This window comes from Tripterygium wilfordii, chromosome 19, assembly GCF_013401445.1.
Source record: "Tripterygium wilfordii isolate XIE 37 chromosome 19, ASM1340144v1, whole genome shotgun sequence".
NCBI lineage: Eukaryota > Viridiplantae > Streptophyta > Magnoliopsida > Celastrales > Celastraceae > Tripterygium > Tripterygium wilfordii.
In genome coordinates, this window is record NC_052250.1 from 9996560 (window position 1) to 10017604 (window position 21045).

The 21045-nt window shown below is 36.9% G+C and overlaps 2 protein-coding genes across 2 annotated transcripts; both read right to left on the reverse strand.

The window, feature by feature from the left end:
• Positions 1 to 966: 966 nt before the first annotated feature.
• Positions 967 to 2271, reverse strand: LOC119985002. The gene is made up of 2 exons (XM_038829147.1): positions 1421 to 2271; positions 967 to 1358 (listed from the first exon to the last, which is right to left on the reverse strand). The coding sequence occupies exons 1-2, from the start codon at positions 2109 to 2111 to the stop codon at positions 1345 to 1347; spliced, it is 705 nt and encodes a 234-aa protein (XP_038685075.1). The 5' UTR covers positions 2112 to 2271; the 3' UTR covers positions 967 to 1344.
• A 645-nt stretch (positions 2272 to 2916) lies between these two features.
• LOC119985540 lies at positions 2917 to 7278 on the reverse strand. Its single transcript, XM_038829832.1, has 3 exons — positions 7184 to 7278; positions 6633 to 6872; positions 2917 to 2998 (listed from the first exon to the last, which is right to left on the reverse strand). Exons 1-3 carry the CDS (start codon positions 7276 to 7278, stop codon positions 2917 to 2919), a joined length of 417 nt encoding a protein of 138 aa, XP_038685760.1.
• Positions 7279 to 21045: the final 13767 nt, after the last annotated feature.

Sequence of the window (21045 nt, forward strand, 5' to 3'; positions counted from 1 at the left end):
AAGTAACAAGATAATGTTCTTGGGTCCAGTTTCTTTTCATGTGGATTATATATTCTTGCTTCCGCAGGGCAACCCCAAACGTGCAAATGTGATAATGCAGGTTTCCATCCTTTCCACAATTCAAAAGGTGTTTTCAGAACTGCCTTACTAGGAACCCTGTTTAGAATATACACTGCGGTTTTAAGAGCATGCATCCATAAAAATCGGGGTAAATCAGTATTACTTATCATACTCCTAACCATATCCATAAGAATACGATTGCGCCTTTCAGCTACACCATTTTGCCAAGGTGTACCTGGCATAGTGTATTGTGCGCAAATACCCAAACGTTCCAAGAGTTTAGCAAAAGGTCCAGGGCGTTGCCCTGATTCATCAAATTTTCCATAAAATTCACCACCTCTATCAGATCTAATAATTTTCACCTTTTTACCCAACTGCCTTTCAACCTCAGTTATGTAAATCTCTACTGCATTTGCAGACTGAGATTTATCATGCAGCAAATATAGGTAACAATAACGTGAAAAGTCATCTATAAAGGTGATGAAGTACTTTTCTCCACTCAAAGATGGTACATCAAATGGTCCACAAATGGCTGTATGTATTATCTCAAGGAGCTTTGTACTCCTCGTAGCACCTTTCTTAGTGTGTTTGGTCTGTTTACCCTTAATACAGTCCACACATACTTCAAAATCAGACCAATCCAATTTTGGGAGGATTCTTTCCTTTTCTAATCTTCCCATTCTTTCTTTGGATATGTGTCCAAGTCTTTTATGCCACAAGTAAGATGATTGCTCGTTTGATGAGCTATGCTTAGTTCCAACTTTATGATGCAAGGTAACTAAAGATTGGGAAAAATTGGGTTCAAGGTTTACTTGGTACAAACCATTCAACAAAATTCTGGAACCAACAAGAGAAGAATTTTTGTGTAAAGTGAAACCATTATCATTGAAATTAAATGAAAACCCATTAAGGGAAAGTTTGGACAATGAAATCAAATTACGGGAAATAGAAGGGACATTAAAGGTATCAGACAAATCCAAACAAAATCCAGAATTCAAGATCAAACGAAAGGTTCCTACGGCTTCAACTTTGGCTTTCTGTCTGTTTCCCATATAAAGAAAGGCTTCATTTGGCTTTGTGTTCCGGGTCAAAAGGTATCCCTGCATCGTATTTGAAACATGTGTACATGATCCAGAATCTATCCACCAAGTGTTAGAAGGAACTTCAATTAAATTTGATTCGAAACATACTAAAGACAAGGGTTTACCTTTCTTTTCGAATCATGCTCTGCGTTTTGCGCAGTCTTTCTGAAAATGTCCAGTTTTCTTACATAAATGACACTTCTCATTTTTCTTTTCCTTCTTAGAGGCAGGTGTTCCGGACTTATTGTGATTGGGTTGGCTACGTTTCATGCCTTTACCAATCTTCTTTCCAGCTCCTTTCATGTCAAGATGCGCTACATGACCATTATGCTGTTTAAGTCTCCCTTCCTCTTGGACCAACATACTTTTCATTTCATTTACATCCCACTTATCTTTAATAGTGTTGTAATTGATCTGAAAAGGTCCATATTCAGGAGGTAAGGAATTAAGGACAAATTGGACGAGAAATGAGTCATCCACTATCATGCCCAAAGTCCTTAAATTTGCAGCAAGATTGGTCATCTCAATTATGTGTTCATTCATGGTACGAGTACCATCAAACCGCATCGTTGTAAGTTCAGCCATAAGTTTTCCAGCAGGAGATTTGTCAGCAGTGCGGAAGCGATCTCTGACATTATTAAGATATTCCTTCGCTTTCTGTGTTTCAGGTAAAGAGGTTTTGATGTTTGCGGCAATCGTCATTCGCAAGAACATAAGGCTAAGTCTGTTAGACCTAGACCATGCTTTGTGAATGGCCTTCTCATCCTCACTACTCTCATCAGTGAGAGCAGCAGGTTCATCCTCAAGAAGACACATGTCGAGGTCTAAGACTGCTAAGCTGAATAGTACTTGCTCATGCAAGTCAGAAAAATTAGTTCCATCAAACCTAGAGATGTTGGCGGCTTGGGAATGAAGGGCTACGGGAACAGTGTTAGCAGCTGCAACATTAATCATGCTCACAATAAACATAAATATTACAACATATATTCAAGGTAATAAATAATCAATAAACGGCAATATATTAATTGACTAAGAAAATAGGCATCTGTGGATGAACTACTATTTTCTAAGCAACAAAATATTACCCATTAATGTTTATTCAAACAAATAATTGGACCTGTGGGCAACCTAATTATTTTCGAATAAACCATAAATTAATGCCAACAATTAGATTCGAAACCAGAATTTCTGGACCTGTGGGCGACCAAAACATACATGGTTCGAATTAATTCAATAATATTAATACTCATGATTATGGGATTAATCACTGTGGTGAAAAACAAACCATCTTAATTGAGCATTAATTTATGAGTTTAATAATACTAAATGCTAAATTATTGGATTTTTATTTATATCACCATTAGGCCTTTTAGGGTCCATAGTCATTAGCAGTGGACTTATAGCCCACTTATTCATGGACGGGTGCCATCTTCATACTTGTGCAATTAATTTGGCCACAATAACCCATATAACAGTAGCATATATTATTCACAACTATATACATCAGATCAAATTCTTCATATATCGTGAAAGAAAATCCAAAATCATCAATCATATCACAAATACTATTAAGCAATAAATTTTCTCATCACCAGTGATCATTGCCTAATGGTTAACTGGAAATCCACATATCAATTATACTATAACAATATCGATATTTCAAAACCGAGCATCATGGATTTTTCAAAATATCTATATTTTAAACTTTAGTAAAAGGAAAATCAGTGCTAGGAACCATGTCTACAATTCATCAATTTCCGACCAAATCATGAAGTCATGCATCACACATCAGACACCTCTTTGAGTCATTAAGGATCACAATTTCATTTTTATGGGAACAACACGAGATTGACAACCTGCTCCGATACCACATGTAAAAAAAACATTCATAGTTTAATCATGAGTGTATCATACAACTGATCTGCCTAGGATCTTCAATCAACGTGATCTTCACACATACATCAGAAAAGTAATTCAAGAGAGCGTACCTTGAGCCATTGCTTCTTAATTGAAAATAGCAAAACTTGATCAATCTCTGAAAACCGGTTTCTCTCCCTTCTCTATTAAATCTTTTATGTTGTAAAAAGAAAACGTTACTTAAATGGAAGTTGGTAACTTATTTATAGATAGGGAGAGGACCTAAGTTTTCCCTTAATCCTTAATCTCAACCGTCCATCACAGTTAGAGTTTTAAGTAGCAAACCAACCCAAAAGGCATTAGATTTTAGGTCACTAGAAGTTGAGGCTCAATACAACTCTTATCAAATAAATCAATTGTATGTGGACCACATTAATGGGAACTCCAACAGGGTTTACCTATGACTCCGCAGAGACATGATGCGGTTTGGGTTGTTGTTGATCGATTGACAAAGACATCTCATTTTATGCCTATTCGTCAGACAGACCCGATTGAGTCGTCGACCAGATTATATGTACAGGAGATAGTTTGGTTGTATGGCGTACCATTGAGTATTGTGTCCGATTGGGATCCTAGGTTTACTTCTCGGTTCTGGGGCAGTTTTCAGGATATTTTGGGGATGAAACTGAACTTCGGTACAGCTTTTCATCCTCAGACTGATGGGCAGAGTAAGCGTACTATTCAAATTTTGGAGGGTATGCTTCGAGCTTGTATGGTGGATTTTCGAGGAGATTGGGAGACTCATATTCCTTTAGTGGAGTTTGTGTATAATAATAGCTACCAGAGCAGTATTCAGATGACACTGTATGAGGCATTATATGGGAGATCTTGTAGATCACCGTTGTGCTGGTCTGAGGTTGGAGACAGACCGTTATTAGGTCCAGAGATAGGGCAGTAGACTATTTAGGTGGTGACAGTGATTCGGCGATGACTTCTGACAACTCAGTCACGTCAGAAGAGTTACGCGGATAGGAGACGTAGACCTCTAGAGTTTCAGGTGGGGGATCACGTGTTTCTAAGGGTTAGTCCGAAGCGAGGGGTACAGAGATTTGGGAGAGCGGGGAAGCTAGCTCCGAGGTTTATAGGACCATTTGAGATTTTGGAAAGGGTGGGGACGGTAGCTTATCGGTTAGCGTTACCCCCACAGTTGTCAGGGGTACATGGTGTATTTCATGTGTCTATGTTACGGAGATACCATAAGGACCCTTCTCATATATTAGATTGGTCTACCTTGGAGATTGGTGAGGACGCTGCTTTTGAGACCCGTCTTATCAGGATTGTAGATAGACAAGAGAGGCGACTACGATCGAAGACCATACCCATAGTCAAGGTGATATGGCAACATTATGGAGCAGAGGAGGCGACCTGGGAGTTGGAGTCTGATATGCGAGCTAAATATCCGGAGTTATTCACTACCTAGGTATGATTTTAATTTCGGGGACGAAATTTTCTTAAGTTGGGAAGGATGTAATATCCTGACCTGATTTTTACACTATTCATAGTATTTTGACGCGTTGATCGAGGTGGAGTGAACCTCGGTGATCATGAATCGGGATTTGGGGAGAATAAAAATTAAATTAATGGAAAATATGAAAATAGTTTTAATAAATAGAAGATTTCAAAAGAAAATTTTCGGCGCATGAATCACTCAAATCGGATTTAAATTGGATTTATCACGAATTTTTAAAGTTAGTTTGATTTTTACATTTTGTGAGTGGCATTTTCGTAAAACCATAGGGACTACAGTGAAAAGATGAATTAGCTAAATAAATACCCAGATTTTAATTCTTTGCAAATACACCCTCTTTCTCACACAATCTTCTCTCTCCCGTGCATGCTTCTCTCTTATGGTGACTTTGTGATTCCAACAATGGTGATGGTCATGGCTGGTACCAGAAGAAGCGCAGGAGTGAGACGAGTATAACCCAAGTGGAATCACGTCGATCGGAGCTATGGTTAGGGAGATATCTGAGTTTGAAGTCTCGGGCACCGTAGGTTCTTTCGATCGATCCGGCCGATTCCGGTGACGGTTTGGCTTGATTCAAATACCTACGTGTTTATCTCTTCAAGCTCTTCAATTTGGTGTAGGGTTTCGTCGATTTTGGTGGCCAGATCGCCAGTGACACCATTGGGTTGAGTTAACCCGAGTTGATCGAGTCTGGGCGAGTTGACTGGTCTGACCCGATTTTGGACCCTGTTTAACCCCATTTTACATTGTTTGACCCTGTTTAACCCCGTTTGACCCGGTAAGATACTGTTTGACCGTTGACCATAGTTGACCGAACCTATTTTCACTGGATTTTCGTATATCATGTTTTTCGGTATAGACGGTCCAGTTGAGATTCGGAGCGAGTTGACTTTCGGAGTCAGGGGTTAATCAAGGACGCGTGCTTGGTATTGGCATTCCGATTCCAGGTAGGGGTTTCCTTGTTCTTGCGTGTGACTCTAGAGTTCCGTGTCACGGACTCTTATGATGTTATGGTTTTGTCGACTTTCGGGGGTGGAAATACGACCTGTTTGCATGTTTGATTTATATTCCCTGTTGATTATCACTGCTGGTATGTTTTCGAGAGTGGGGTGATTGGAGGTGGTTGTGTGGACTATGGGGCCCATATAGGAGCCCAATCTATTGGACATGGATTTATGACGGATAATATCTTTATAGACCGGGTACGTACCTGTAGACCGTCTGAGATGAGGTGCATCACAAGGGACGCTCTCTGGTGTAGGCTATGGTATCGGGATATCCGATCCTCATCCAGTTTCAGTGTGGACCTGGACTGGGAGACACCCTACGGGGATTAGGGTGGGTCCAGGGGTGGATTATGGATTATGGATCATGAATTATGGATTATGGATTTTGGGGTACGGATTATGGATTTCTGGAGACCGGTATGTGGTTATGGTGCTGTATAGCCTTATCGGTTACCATGTTACTTAGTTGGGTCACTGATGATTGTATTTATTTACTGTACCTTATATTCTGCATCATATGGTTTAATTTCTTTATTCTGGATATCGGTGTTCCCTTTTCTATGCCCTATTGAGCTTCGTAGCTCACCCCTCTTCCTTATTCCCTTTTAGGTGAGTTAGATGCGGGTGATGACGGTCAGTGACGAGATGCGTGAGCAGATGTGTAGCCTCAAGCCGACTCTTCTAGCAGGGCATGAGATTTTGGTATTGTATTTTGTATATATTATACAGTTTGGTATCGGGTAGATATATTCTATTATTCCACTGTTATATACGTACTTTGGTGGTTTAGGTGCTTGTATATATGGTATATACTGTTACCATGACACATTGTAGGAGCTATTATTATATATATGTTTATCGGGTTGGGATTTGGTTCGGGGGAGGGGGTGTTCCCTGTCGGTCACGTTCCTGTGGGTATAGGTACACTTCGGTATACCTTAGGAGAGAGGGGCGTGACACTTTCAAATGGACTTCAACCAGATGTGCGATTAACATATGAATTAAAAGCCAATTCTACATGAAAGAACAATTGATCCCACGTCATTGTACGATCTTTAACCAAGCAACGCAAAAGTTTCCCAAGCTTCTGTTTGTTACATCAGTGAGATCATCCGTCTGTGAGTGGAAAGTAGTAGAGTATTGCCACTTAGCTCCCACAACACTCCACAATAACCTCCAGAAATGACTAACAAATTTTGGGACCGTGGTACTCCATGAATGCAAACAACTTCACGCAGAAACAAAGATGCTATATGTGAGGCATCATTTGTTTTATGGCAAGGTATGAAGTGTGCCATGCGAGAAAATCTATCGACCACGACAAGTATAGCGTCATTCCTATAAGTAGTTCGTGGTAAAGTAACCACAAAATCTAAAATGAGCTCCTCCCAAGGATTTTGAGGAACGGGTAGAGGAGTATAGAGTCCTGTGTTGGGCTTCGAACCTTTGATGAATTGACACACTTGACAATGATCGACTATTTTGAATACATCCTTCCAAATTCGTGGTCAATAGAAATGATCTTGAACTAAATGCAATGTCTTCTCCTTGCCGAAATGCCCTCCTAAACCTCCTACGTGAAGCTCCTGACAACAAAATCTCTTAAGGAACCCCTAGGAAGACATAGATGGGTTTTATGAAATAAATACCTGTCAAAAATATTGAAAGGTGTGACACTGTCCATTTTTGCACTTGATAGATCATGCCAAATATTGATTGCGAACTTCTTCAAAATCGACAACATTGACCATTATATTAGTGAGCAAATACGTCCTTCTACTCAACGCATCGACCACTTTATTTTCTATGCTTTTTCTATGTCGGATTGCAAACGTGAACTACTATAAGACTTCAATCCATCATGCATGCCGAAAGTTGAGATTCTGCTGAGAGTTAAGATGTCGAAAGGAGTCATGGTCCGTGACTAGGATAAACTCCTTATTAATATCGACTATAGGCTTCATTCAATTTCTCACTGTGGAAGGCCACGGGTCGACCATCTTGACTCAAGACCCCGTCTATTCCTACTTGGGATGCATCACAAGACAGTTCAAACACCTTGTCAAAATTCGGTAGCCTTAGAATTGGTGTTTGGGTGATTATTTTATTCACTTTCTCAAAGACTGCTTCTGCTTCATCACTCCATTAAAAGGTCTCGTGCTTCAAGAAATTTGTGATAGGTGCCATTAGGGTGTTGAAACCTCTAATGAATCGCTTGTAAAAATAAGCCACGGGCTTCAGAAATATTTTTAGGAGTAGGCCAGCTAGTAATAGCCTTAATCTTGTTGGAATTAACACTCAATCTCTGATCAGAAACAATAAATTCCAAGAATTTAACTTTGTTAGCAAAAAACTCACATTTTGATTTATTGATGAATAGCTTCTCTTGTTGTAGGATTCGTAGAACTTCTATAAGGTGTTGTAGATGTTATTCCTCTCCCTGGCTGAATAGTAGTATGCTATCAAAATATACGACTACAAAGTGGTCAATAAAATGTCGTAGTATATGATTCATCATCCTCATGAATGCACTGGGCGCATTTGTCAGTCCAAATGGAATCACCCTCCATTCATATAAACCATCCCTCATTTTGAATGCAATTTTCCATTCATCACCTTCTCGGATCCGAACTTGATATCCGTTCTGCAAATCCAGTTTGGAGAATATTGATGCGCCTTTTAATTGATCTAACAACTCATCAAGCCAATGACTAGAAAACCTATATTTTACAGTGATCTTGTTAATTGCTCAACTGTTGATGCATATACGTCACGTTCCATCTTTTTTCAGATTAAGGAGAGTTGATACCGAACACAGGCTTATGCTTTCTTGAATGAATCCCTCTGTGAGTAAATCTTGGATTTGCCTTTGTAATTCCTTATGCTCTCGGGGTGTCATTCGAAAATGAGGTAAGCTATATAATGAGGCTCCAGGAACTAAGTCACTCGCATATTCAATACCTCGAGACAGAGATAGTTGCAAAGGAAGTTCTTTAGAAAATAACTGTTGAAATTCTTGTAAGAGAGCCGTAATTGTTGGATATTCATTGGATTAACTGCAATATTGATCTCTTCGGTAATACAAGAATAAATTAACTGGGGCACTTTACCGACCTCCATAAATTTTTGTATTGATAGGACTTTGCCTTCTGCAGAATCTTGTAGGACTATAGCAGGTGGTTTGAGGTGACAAAGAGTAATTCGTTGTCCCTCATACATGAAGGAATAAGTTTTTGGTCGAGCTTGATGTGATGCGTCCATGTCATATAGCCAGGGTCGGCCTAAGAGGAGATGGCAAGCTTTCATCAGAATTATGTCTCACCAAACTGAATTTTTAAACTTCGTTTCTAAGGAAAATGAAACAAGACACCTTTACTTTACCTGAATCTTGGTATCATGAATCTTCTCGACATAATATGGATTCGGATGCTGTTGTAATTGTTGTCCCAGCTTTGAACCAACTTCTTTTGAGATGACATTCATGCTACTGCCAACATCGATGATTGTCTCCAATGCCTTTCCATCCCTTTCAAATTGAGTACAAAAAATATTTGTTCGTAACCAATCTTCATACTCGGATTCAACAATTTGGCCAGTTAAAATGCATCTCATCACACACATCGACAGCTCTGATGCTTTCAGTTCTTCACCCGCAAGTGGTGGCTGGTCAAGTTGTTCATCGTCCCCATAAATCTCCAACTCTTCTCCTTCACAAATTAAAGCTATGCGTCACCCTTTTCCTGGACATGCATAAGCGTAGTGTCCTATAGTACCATATTTGTAACACTTTAGACCATTGACTTCCTTTCCCCTTTGTCCCATTGCTGGTGGTAAAGTAATCTCCATCATTGGCATGATAGTAAGAGAAGTTTAATTTGGAGGTGTTGTGCAATTGGTAAATTGACTCCAACTCTGGATAGGGATGTACTAGTTCCTTCCTTGGTGATTTTTTTGTCGAGCTTCAATCTTTAATGCTAGTTGGAGGCTTCTCTAACATTCTCCAATCTGGCCATCTCAAGTTCCTTACAAATATCATCGTGCAATCCCTTCTTATATCGAGCTGGTGACTATTGTGGATCTTCTTTTATCCGAGAGTGTACAATCAACTCATGGAACTTGGTATTAAACTCATGGACAGTGTGTTAACCCTGCTCATGTGTTAAGAGCTCTCAGTACACCAGCTTCTTATAGTTGTGAGGTAAGTACTCCTCTCTTATATATTGTTTCATGTCATGCCAATCCGATATTTATGGTAAACGAGAGTGGTAGCGCTGCTCCTTTAGACTCTGTCACCAGATACATGCTTGCCCTTTGAGTTTCATTTTGATGAACCAAAGCTTTTGTTCTTAAGTCATGCCAACCTAGTTAAAAAAATTATGAACCTTGATTAGCCAATCCATGACTTCATGGAACTCTAAATTTTCATCAAACTCTGGAATGTCCTCTTTGATCTACCTCATAACATGCTCCGATTGATCGTATGAAATATGAGAAAGTTACTGGTAACATACATATTCAGGCTCATATTCGAATGGAAACGAGCGTAACGTTCATCATTGTGGTGGAAACTATTGTTTTGGGTGTCAGACTATTTGCCGTGATTGATCTTCTTCAAACTCCACATGTACCTCAACAACCTTCGTTCCACTGCCTTCTACTACTTATAGGCTTACAGACTTGACTTGGCCCGAAATTTGATTCACTTGCTCAATCAAGTGCTTCACTTGTTCCATCAACTCGGGAAGTTGTTGAAGTGCTTGAGAAAGAGACGGAAGCTGTTTTGCCAGAATGGACAAAAGCTCCACTTATTGGTTTGGATAATTTAAATCAAACTCCATTTGAATAATGTTTACCAATTCTGGTCAGCATTGCAAGATCAAACCTCTGATACCAAGTTGATGGGATCCAACAATGCAATCTCGACAAGTTGAAAAGCAAGAATGAATAACAAAGATTTGTGGAAAGATAAGATGAGAATCACTCTCAATGTTTTAGAATCACTCTAGGGATCACTCCTTTCAAGGTATCAATAATTAAAGAAAATAGTGTGTCCTTCTACAAATGAAGAACTAACATAAATAGGACTCATCATGGACAGGAAAGATATGTTTAACATTGAACTCATCAACGGTGCGAATATGACTAGGTAGTTTCATGCAACATGCATTGGGGTTGATCTTCTCAATGATTTCAAGGGGCCCGATATTCCTGGCTGATAGCTTATTATAATCAATTGCAGAGAAGCAATCCTTGGTCAAAACGGCCCACACAAAATCACCAATCTAGTACTCCACGTGGCGCCTTTTCTTAGCTGCTAGCTGCTTATACTTAGCGGTGGATTGAAGTAGGAGCTATTGTGTGCCTTGATACACCTATTGCAAGTTAGCAATAAAGTCTACAGCCTTTCCATTAGGATGTCTGAGATCGAGAACAACAGCCAAGTCTAAGAGGGTTCGAGGGACGACACTATAGACAATGTGGAATGGATTGTAGCATATGCTGTTGTTAACAGAATGATTGTAGGAAAATATCCTTGGCTTAATTTTTGATCCCAAGAGTTATGATGGTTTCCCACCAAGCAGCGCAACAAATTCCCAAAAGAGTGATTCACAACCTTAGTTTATCCATCCGTCTGAGAATGATAAGACAGCTGAAATCCAAATCATTGTTCGCCAATCGCCAAATACTCCTCCGAAAATGACTCAAGAAGTGAGTGTCTCTATCTGACACAATGGACAGTGGTTGGCCATATAAATGATAGGCCTCCATAAAAAAATGTCAGCCACATGACTTGCATCAATATTCTTCTTACAAGGAAGAAAGTGCGCTATATTCAAGAATGGATCAACAACCACATAAATGGTATCATGACCACGCTGGGTTCATGCCAAACAAAGCATTGTTTCTATTGCTATTGCTATTGCTATTGGTTTGATCCTCTATATCTGTAAACTTGACATACTAATTTTTATATACGTTGTTGTTTGTTGGTTGCTTGCCTGGATATTTGTCTCATTGGTATTCGGGTTCTTGACAAACTTCTTACCCTATTGAATTATTTACGCACCATTTTCTTTTTCTCTCTTTCATGTGAGTTCGTCGATAGGGATGAAAGTTGGTCGGGCCACCTAAGGACCGCTCACGAGCGATCCTTTATAAGCCTGGCCCGAGCTCGGCTCGTGTGACAAAGGGGCTGTGTTCGAGCCTATTTTGAAGCTCGTTTAACATAACGAATTGAGCCCGAGCTTGAAGAAGCCTAGCTCATAGGCCCTAGGGCCTACATATGTATGTATGTATATATATATATATATATATATGTATGTATACAACTTTTCTCCTATATGAACCTGTTTTGTGAATCATGTTTGTGAACTTCATCTACAGTTGTTAGATTTGATCAACGGCTACAGATGAAATCCTACTTTTAACCCGAAATAACCCATAAAGGTACAACCCAAAACGCAAGACATCTTCCTTCGACCTTTAGTTGACCCTCTTCTTCCCTCTTCCATTCCCAAATCACCCAACAAATCTAGTAAGATGATTTTAGTTTGTTTCATTTGTTTGTTTGATTGGGTAAAGATGATTGAGTTTTATAGTAATGAGTAGCTCTATTTCAGTTTGCATTGCAAGCATTGAAATAGAAACCATGAAGGAAATGGAAGATTTGCCAGAAATGGGATAGACATAGATAGAAATGGAAGAAATACTATAGATGGGACAGACAGAGACAGAGTTTGAGGTTATTATTCTTCAACTCTTCTAAAAAATGTCTTAAAAAAGAAGAATGCATGCTAAATTTTATTTATCTGACTAGCAACAAAGGAATTTTGTGTGCTTTGTTCTTGGGAATTTTGTGTGTTTTGACTTTTTGGATTTAGGTGTGTTTTGTGCTTTAGTGTTTTTGTGCGCTAAGCAAAAGTGATTTAGGTTGAAAAAGACTTTAAGAAGATAAAGAAATTGCTACTAAGAACGAAAGGCATTATAATGGTTGTGGGTTAGCAGGGCAAGCACATGACAAAAGGAATTGTCCTTATGTCAATTCTACATAAGTATAGTTGATTCATTGATAGATTTGATTTTTGGTTAAAATGAAATGTTGATAGTCATTATAATTTTGGGGTTACAGGAATGGAGGATCATCAATATTCAATGGCTTATACTAAACAATTTATGGATGGCCGAAATCTGTAATTGTTCTTTACAAATTATTTTTATTTTCTTTTGTTGGACATGTAATTTCTATATGGTTTTGCACTCTTTACTACATAGACTTAGATGATAAAGAAGTTGTGGATATCATACTTGATATTTCAACCATGTTGTGCGACACACTGTACACTCGACATTTCATCCAGATGGCTTTGCACCTTTTTTTTTTCTTTATATGGATGGATCAGCTTTGCATTTGATTTTTTGTTTACTTTACTGTCAAATGGATATGCTGTTGAATATGTTTTGTATTGTTTCAACTATCATGACCTTCTTGCATGAAAGGTAGCACACCAGATAATGGACAAAGTAGATTAAATTTGTGAAGATGTTTTGTATCGATTCACTACATGAAAATGAATTGTTGATAAAAGTTTTAGAGAAATTACATCAAAACTGAGGTAAGACACCAAAATTGAGTAGGATATTCACATTATCATTGGAAAACAATACTTAAAGATACGCCTAAGGCATATACAATATGGAAGACTCATGTGCTTTGGTGTAAACATTGTCCAATGTCAAATCTTCCTGCTCATGGAAGAATTACGCGGGCATAGAGAATACTCGGGGCAGCTATCCATACTTCATATAAAACGAGGAGTCTTACTGTTTAATATTAAATTGAAAACACAAGAACCAATCTAACAAGCTACAAAGAATATGAACAAACTTGGTTGGTCAAAGATTGTCACCCAGAATCTAAATTGTTAACTTGTACTGTTGGTATTCGTTGCGCTTGGGGCTGAGATCGTTGAGATCCTTAAAGATATGCCCTCTGGTGTAAACATTTCTCAATGTCAAATCTTCCTGCTCATGCTATGAAAGAATTACGCTAGCATAGAGAATACTTAGGGAATCTATGCATACTTATATAAAGTGAGGGGTTGAACTGTTTAATATCATATTGAAAACACAATAACCAATCTAACAAGCTATAAAGAATCTCAAAAGGTTTGGTTGGTCAAAGATTGTCACGCAAAAGCCGAACTGTTAACTTGCAATGTTGGTCTTCATCGTGGTTGGGGAAGAGATCGTTGAATCCACCTAGATTCACGATATGAACCCAAATCGTCACAGCTGCTGAATCCACCTAGGTACATGATGTGAACCCACGTCGTCATCGTTGCTATCGTGAACCACGTCGTTGCTGTCAGGATCATGAATCTAGGTGCTCGCCAACCTAAATCAACTTTGGATTGTGTCGATTTAGGGAAGGGTCGAGATGTGGTTAGGTTAGTTTAGGGCTACTTGAGTCGGTGGCTTCGAGTTGGGAATGGGTATGTCGATTTGAATTCACTACAAGAAATTCGTAGAAAACCAATCGCTTTTTTCCAACCGATTATTTTGGTTGGAATTTGCAACCGATTTCCAACCGTTTCTCATTATATTAACATTTACCAATCGATAAAATATTTGTTGGAAAATCGGTAGGAAAAACTGATTTTCCAACTGACTTATAAAACCTTTTTTTTTAATTTTTGATAAATACTTCCAACCGAACCGAACATTCAATTGGAATATGTTATTTTGTTTTTTTATAACATTCAGATTATTTTCCAATCGATAATTGCTGTTGAAAAATCAATTTAATTATTTTTATAAGTAATGTATTGAGATTTAATTTGTCAATCGATTTTATCAGTTGGAAACTAATTTTATGTTAAAAAAATTTACTGTATTTGTTTTTTCCAACCAAAATTTCAGTTGGAAAATAAATTAATCTTAATTTAATAGATTTTTTTTGTTTCCAACCGAAATTGTGGTTGGAAACAAAAAAAAAACATTGCAACTTTAAAAAAACCCCTCCCCTTGCACGCAGATATACTCCGAAAAAAAATAAATCCTCCCCTTCTCTCTACCGTCTCTCAATGCCATCCCCATTGCCACCTCATGTTGTCGTCACAACTGGTCGTCATCGTCGCCATAACTGTCACCAACGCCACCTATCATCGCTTGCCAAACTAATTTCTATTCTGCTAGTAAGATTCATGTCTTTGTCTCTTAGCTTCTCTTTGATTTTAGGTTTTATCATTTGGAAACAAAATTATCTTCTCCTCGTAAGATTTTTAATTCTCTTTGATTTTAGAGTCATAATTTTCTCAAACCCAGCCTTCGACCCCATCACCAACGCCACCCCTATTGTCATAGTTGCATTCATCATCACTTATCGTTGACGCATCCATCAACGCCCCAAAAAAATTGCCAAAGTTCTATCCTGCCAATGCTGTCAAGAAACCGCTTGTCCAAGGACAAACCAAGAATCACCAAGCTCAGGTATCTGGTTTGGTATTTACATAACCATTTTTGGGTTTACCATCTTGTTTGTTTTTTTCCTACTGATTATGGGAAAAATATGCTCTTTTTATGTATATGCTGAGGGGTTTAATTCTAAAGAAGTATGGTAGTCGCCTTTTTTTTTAATAATCTTACAATTATAGTTGTCTTTACACAATTAAAATGCCGAACAACTACTGATATATGTATGAATGTGCTCAAATGTAATGTGAGATGGACTTGGTTTACAATCCACAGTGGTATCAACATGCTAATCAACCTCTACCATCTGAATTAGACGTATGAAATGAAACGGTTGGTGGGAAGAGAAAAGGAAGGTTGTATGGACTTGGTTTACAGTCCATAATGGTGTCAGATGCTTCTTCCCGGCATTCAAATTTCTCAAATCGTTGGGATGAAGATGAATACATTTAAGAAAAAGTTAGGACTCATGTTTCTTCACTTAGTGCTGAGTTTAATACTCAGTTAGAGACAGAACGAAATGGAAAAGCTGAGTCGGCTGCTCTAGAATCATTGCAGCAGGAAAATATCCAGTACAAATGTTTGCACTCCACGACAATGAAGAAGCTTAATAAAAAAAACGACATGGTTAGTCTTCTTTTCAAGCAAATGAATGTCAAAGTTGTTCATGGGGTTTCTACTTCATCTCAACTGCCACTTGATGAAGATGAATGTGGGGAGGATGAAGATGAAGGTAAGGATGAGAAAGATGAAGGAGTTGAGAGTGAGGAAGATGGATAGGATTGAATTGCTTTGTGTTAAGTTATTTAATTGAATATTATGTTGATATATTGATAATACCATTTGATATACTGAATTATTTGATGAAATTTTATCTGAAGTGGTTTTAGATTTGTCAATTATCTGTTTTGGAAGAGTTTTTTAAATGTCGCATAAAGTATAATTAAATTTTATTTTTTATTTTATTATAACCTTACCAACCGCTATTTCGGTTGGTATGTATCTCTACCTATCGATTGTGCGGTGTTGTTTTGCAACCATTTTTTCGGTTGGTACAACAGTTTTTTTTAAATATGAATACTTACCAACAAAAATATCGGTTGGTATTAATTACTATGGAGAAATAATTCCTACTAAATATAAAATATTTGAAATTGTTTTTTTTGCTGTCATAACCAACTGATTCTAAAACGGTCGGAAAAAATATTTCCAATGAAAAAATTATCTACCAAAAAAATATTCAACGGAATGTAAAATTTTTGCAACGAAAATATCGGTTGGAACAAAATTTCCAACGAGGTTTTTACCAATGGATATATATTAGTTAAAAATTGGTTGGAAAATAAGACTTCCAACCGATTTTTCCCCAATTTCCATCCTATGTAGCGGTTGGAAAATCGCTAATTTCTTGTAGTAATTTAGGAATCAAATGATTAAAGAAGATGAAGGAATATATGAGAGAGCGTTGAGGTGGGAATTTCGGGAAGAGCGGAGAAAGAAGACTCAAGGGAGGACATCCTGATTTGCGTTATTTTGGGTTAAAAGTTGGACTTCATCAGCAGCCATTGATCAGATCCAATGATTGTAGATGAAGTTAACAAACATGGTTCACAAAACAGATTCACATAAAAAAAAATTGTATATGTATATAAGCCATAAATTAAGAAGCCAAATACATATATGTATATCATATACATAAGCCTAAAGGTCTGGGATCTTCGAAGCACATGAAAATGTCTTCTCATTGGCCCAAAATTCTCACCAACCCTAGATTTCATCATTTGGAGGCACAAACATGGAAGAGAAGGCACATACATGGAATTATGGGTAATCTCCTTTTTTTCCTCGATTTCATCGTTTGGTGGAATGGGCATGGAAGAGAAGGCACATACATGAAACTATGGATAATCCCCTTTTGTCCTCAATTTCATCGTGTGGTGGCAAGAACATGGAATACAAGGTGAATGAACAATCCAATGCTGGACACGATTGACCACACCATTTCTATCATAGTTCATCAAACCTTATTGGGGATGGCAAAAAAAAAATCGACCCGAGCACTACCCGTACGATATTTGATCCATTTACAACCCGAAGACCGATCCTATAGGGTTTGGAAATGGTTTTGGTTTTAAGTTTAAAACCCGTCATGGTTTAGGGTCGATTTTGGTTTTTGATACTAAGTTTAGGGTACCGAACCATTTCAAAAAGAAATGTAATTACATTAGTAGTAAAATATATTATAACAAACAAGTGACTTATAATAATAATATTCTAAATCATACGATATAAAAGTACACTACTATATTTATAAATTACAACAAGATAAATCATATTTAAATAAAATAACATAATATAATGATAGATCTTGCTATAACAACATGATAAATCAAATTATATTAAAAAATTAATCGAGTTATACATTTTTGTTTATAACAAATCATATTGTTTTATTGGTGACTATATATACGTTGTTGACTAGTTGTAGACTTTTAGATATTGTGATTTATTGCAGACTTGTTTTACATTATTAATTAGGTTATTTTGTTCACTTTTTAATGCATGATTCGGATTTTGGTTCAGGTTTGGGACGGGTTAGGGTTTGAATTTGCGGATTTGGAAATGGTTATCCAATCATTTATGAAAAAATAAAAAAATATTAAAAGCTAAATAATAAATGGGTATCTGATGGTAAACGGTTATGGAATGGTTCTGGTTTTGAAAATTTAAATGGTTTTTTAAACAGTTTTGGTAATAGGTACCTTAAATGAAAACAGTTTTGGTATATTCTCTAATTGGAAGGGTACCCGACCCATTGTCATCCTTAAACCTTATTCTACTACCATGAATGATACATAAAGTAAAAAATAACAAAAGAAATCAATGATATAATAATTAAGGAAAAATTAGCAATAAGTTCCTTAGGGGTTGGTCGTATTGCTCCGGTGCTTCCCTTTGGTGGGTCGGTGGCCTTGATCGATAGTCCAACGACAACAGTCCACTATGCCCGTGAGATCTTCTAATATGTCGTAATTTGTTTGTTATTTGTTATATGTTTCTAATATATATTATATGTTTCTTGCAAAATATCTTATTTTTATATTGGCGAATGAAAATTAGACGTGACAGATATGGAATGTTATGAAACCACAATAGGAAGACATGTAATGATGTGATCTTATTGTTTTTGTTATTTTTTAAGATTTTATGATTATATTCGTGAACATATAATTTTTCATTGACAAATAATTTTTTAAAAACGTTTTTTAAATTCTGGACTGTTAATTATATATGTTATTTGTAAATTTTTAGGGAAGTGAGATTGATTTTGGTTTTATTTTTCCATGTGTTTGGGACAAATTTCTTTTGAAAATTTATGACAAATGAAATTATGATGCAACAATAATATTTTGAGGAAACAAATAACATTATGAGTAACAGATAACATATAAAAACAGATAAAATTTCAAAAGATCCAAAAGAGATAAATACAACTTATCAAAAATATATCTATCATAACCAGAACCAGAAGAAAAAGAAAATACAAAAAAAAGAAGAAATATGATGTACCTTTTCAGATATAATTTGAGCATATCCTAAACAAATATAATACCAACAGATCCAAAACAGAAATAATATCATATATGCTTATGACAATTGAAGGACGACCTTTTCATTTTCATTCTCTATTTCTCTCTTATTAGAAGATCTATCTCTTCTAAACTCATAAATTTGATTGAAGGATCTAGAGGAACTTTAATCAATAGAAGAATAACGGAACTTTCGTTAGTTATGACAGCGTAGGATATGACGAAGAAAGGGATCGATGAAATAGATCAATCAAGGGCAGATCGACAAAAGATATCTGACGGAGGGCGAGGAGGTTTTCAGTGTGAGGTTTGTCTAATTCATGAGGTCACGTTTTTTAAGCCTTTATGTATTTTGCAAGGGAGAGGGTCTTGTGTTTTCTTTTTCAAAGTGTGCTTTTAGTCTTTTACAAAGAATATTTTGGTTAGTTTATAACTTTTGTCCTTATTTCTAATCTTCTTCTGACTTATTCTTATTGGAATAAAAAAGAACTCACATTTTATCCTTATGCGTATATCCCCTAATAATTTATTGGTTTGGTTTTGGAAGAGACCTGTGACCTTGGTCAGATACTCTATTTCAATAAACAAATACAATGAAAAGAATCCCTACTCATAGGAATAATACATGACCAACTTCATATGAAATAGTAATTGGAATATAAAGACTATCCTAATATTTGATTTGAGGTGAAAAAAGATCAAACATGTAATGATATGATTCAAATATCTCTAACATCATCCCTCAAACTCAAGATTGAAGAAATACAAAACCTTGAGTTTCAAACAAATTTCAATTGAATCGTATCTTTAACAACTACTGTGTTCGACAAAAACAATTATATCCGTATCTTTTTTTCGTACTCAATCCTTTTTAAGTTATTTTTTTAAAATACGGTTAAAAAATTTGCTTCTCATGAGAATCGAATCTTGAGCACACATATACCTAACCCAACCAATTGCCAACCGAGATAGCTCTCGTTGATCCTAATTCTTTTAAGTTAAACAAAACAATATGTATATTTTTCATAAAACCTTGTGCATTAGTACATATAGCAGTATGAAAAATAGACAATTTTTCATAACTAAATGTAGACGAAAAATATACAAGTTCTATAATATACATTTAGTAGTAAGTATCTACAGCAATTTGTATCATGCATCATCATCAGCCTCGTCCCAACAGTCAACTATATGAATCTACCAACAGTCGACTATATGAATCTATAAGACAAACTATTGAGATAGTTTTTCAAATTGTATCTCTCGCCATTGTATCATGACTAGAGAGAAGAATTTGGATCGGGGGTGAGCCCATGTTACATGGGTCTAACACATTTGGGTTTACTTGGCAATGGAGGAAAACTCATCTAACTCAAAAGTTTGAGCCAATGAGTTGGGTCTCCCTCATGCCATATAAACCACACAAGTTCTTTCTATCTTTCCAATGTGGGAATTTCGTGTGGAACATATTCAAAATAAGATAAGACAATAGATAGGCATGCAGGGATTTCAACGAGGTCCTTTCGGCTTCAGAAACACTAAATGTGAGTGCTGCATCGACGAATTTATGAATAGTTTCAGGGATCTGGTGTTTCAGCTCAAACTAAGTTGACTTTCCACTAATGGGTGGGAACTACACCTGGTCGAGCTTGAGAGAGTCCCCCTTGATACTAGAACAGACTGATTCTTGATTACAGATGCCTGGTACGATTAGTTCCCCAGAGAATCTCAGAAGGTCTGCAATCTCTGATCATGGTATCTTTCTGGAATCGGGAAGTTTCAATGGGGGTCAGCTCCTTTCCATTCTGAGAATCGGTGGACAAAAGAGAAGGCTTTCTTGAGAAGGTGAAAGAGTGATGGATGGAAGGTGATGATGTCAGTTATGCATGCTTTGTTTTCAAGACAAAACTGCAGAGGTGAAATGGAAGACCCCAAAGAGATTGAGAAGGTCATTGGCGCTTTTTACAAAAGTCTCTTCCGCAAAAGTCATGGCTGGAGGCCTAATTCATGATGAAAGTGCATCTTCAATTGAGGCACCTTTCGAAGAGGATGAAATCTAGGTAGCTTTGTGGAGCTGTAATAGTGACAAAGCTCCTGGGCCGGATGGATTCACTATGGCTTTCTACAAAGCTTGTTTGGATTTCATTAAAGGTCATCTCATTAAGGTATTTGAAGATTTCCATGACCAGGGGAATTTTTGGGATCAATGAATGCTTTCTTTATGTTTAGATCATAATGAGTCATTAGCTTTGCATTTACGATTGCGAACGAACAGGATTAGTCCATTGTTAAATAATATTTATTGACACCGTACCACGAACAAATGAACCAATATATATAAGAAAGAATTAACCCTTGAATTAGAATCATAAATTGCATGATTGTTAATTGAAGGTTTGTGATAGGATTGTTAGGTAAAATCATTGTCCTAGTATTGTTCTTTCATCTTA

Excerpts from the sequence above, each read along its gene's own strand:
- LOC119985002 (XM_038829147.1), bottom strand. The coding sequence starts at position 2,111 with ATGTTTATTGTGAGCATGATTAATGTTGCAGCTGCTAACACTGTTCCC.
- LOC119985540 (XM_038829832.1), bottom strand. The coding sequence starts at position 7,278 with ATGTTGTCGATTTTGAAGAAGTTCGCAATCAATATTTGGCATGATCTA. Across the intron at positions 6,873-7,183 it reads CCTTTCAATATTTTTGACAG|GAATGACGCTATACTTGTCG; the intron begins GTATTTATTTCA and ends AACTACTTATAG. Across the intron at positions 2,999-6,632 it reads AGACGGATGATCTCACTGAT|GTTGTCAATCTCGTGTTGTT; the intron begins GTAACAAACAGA and ends GTATCGGAGCAG.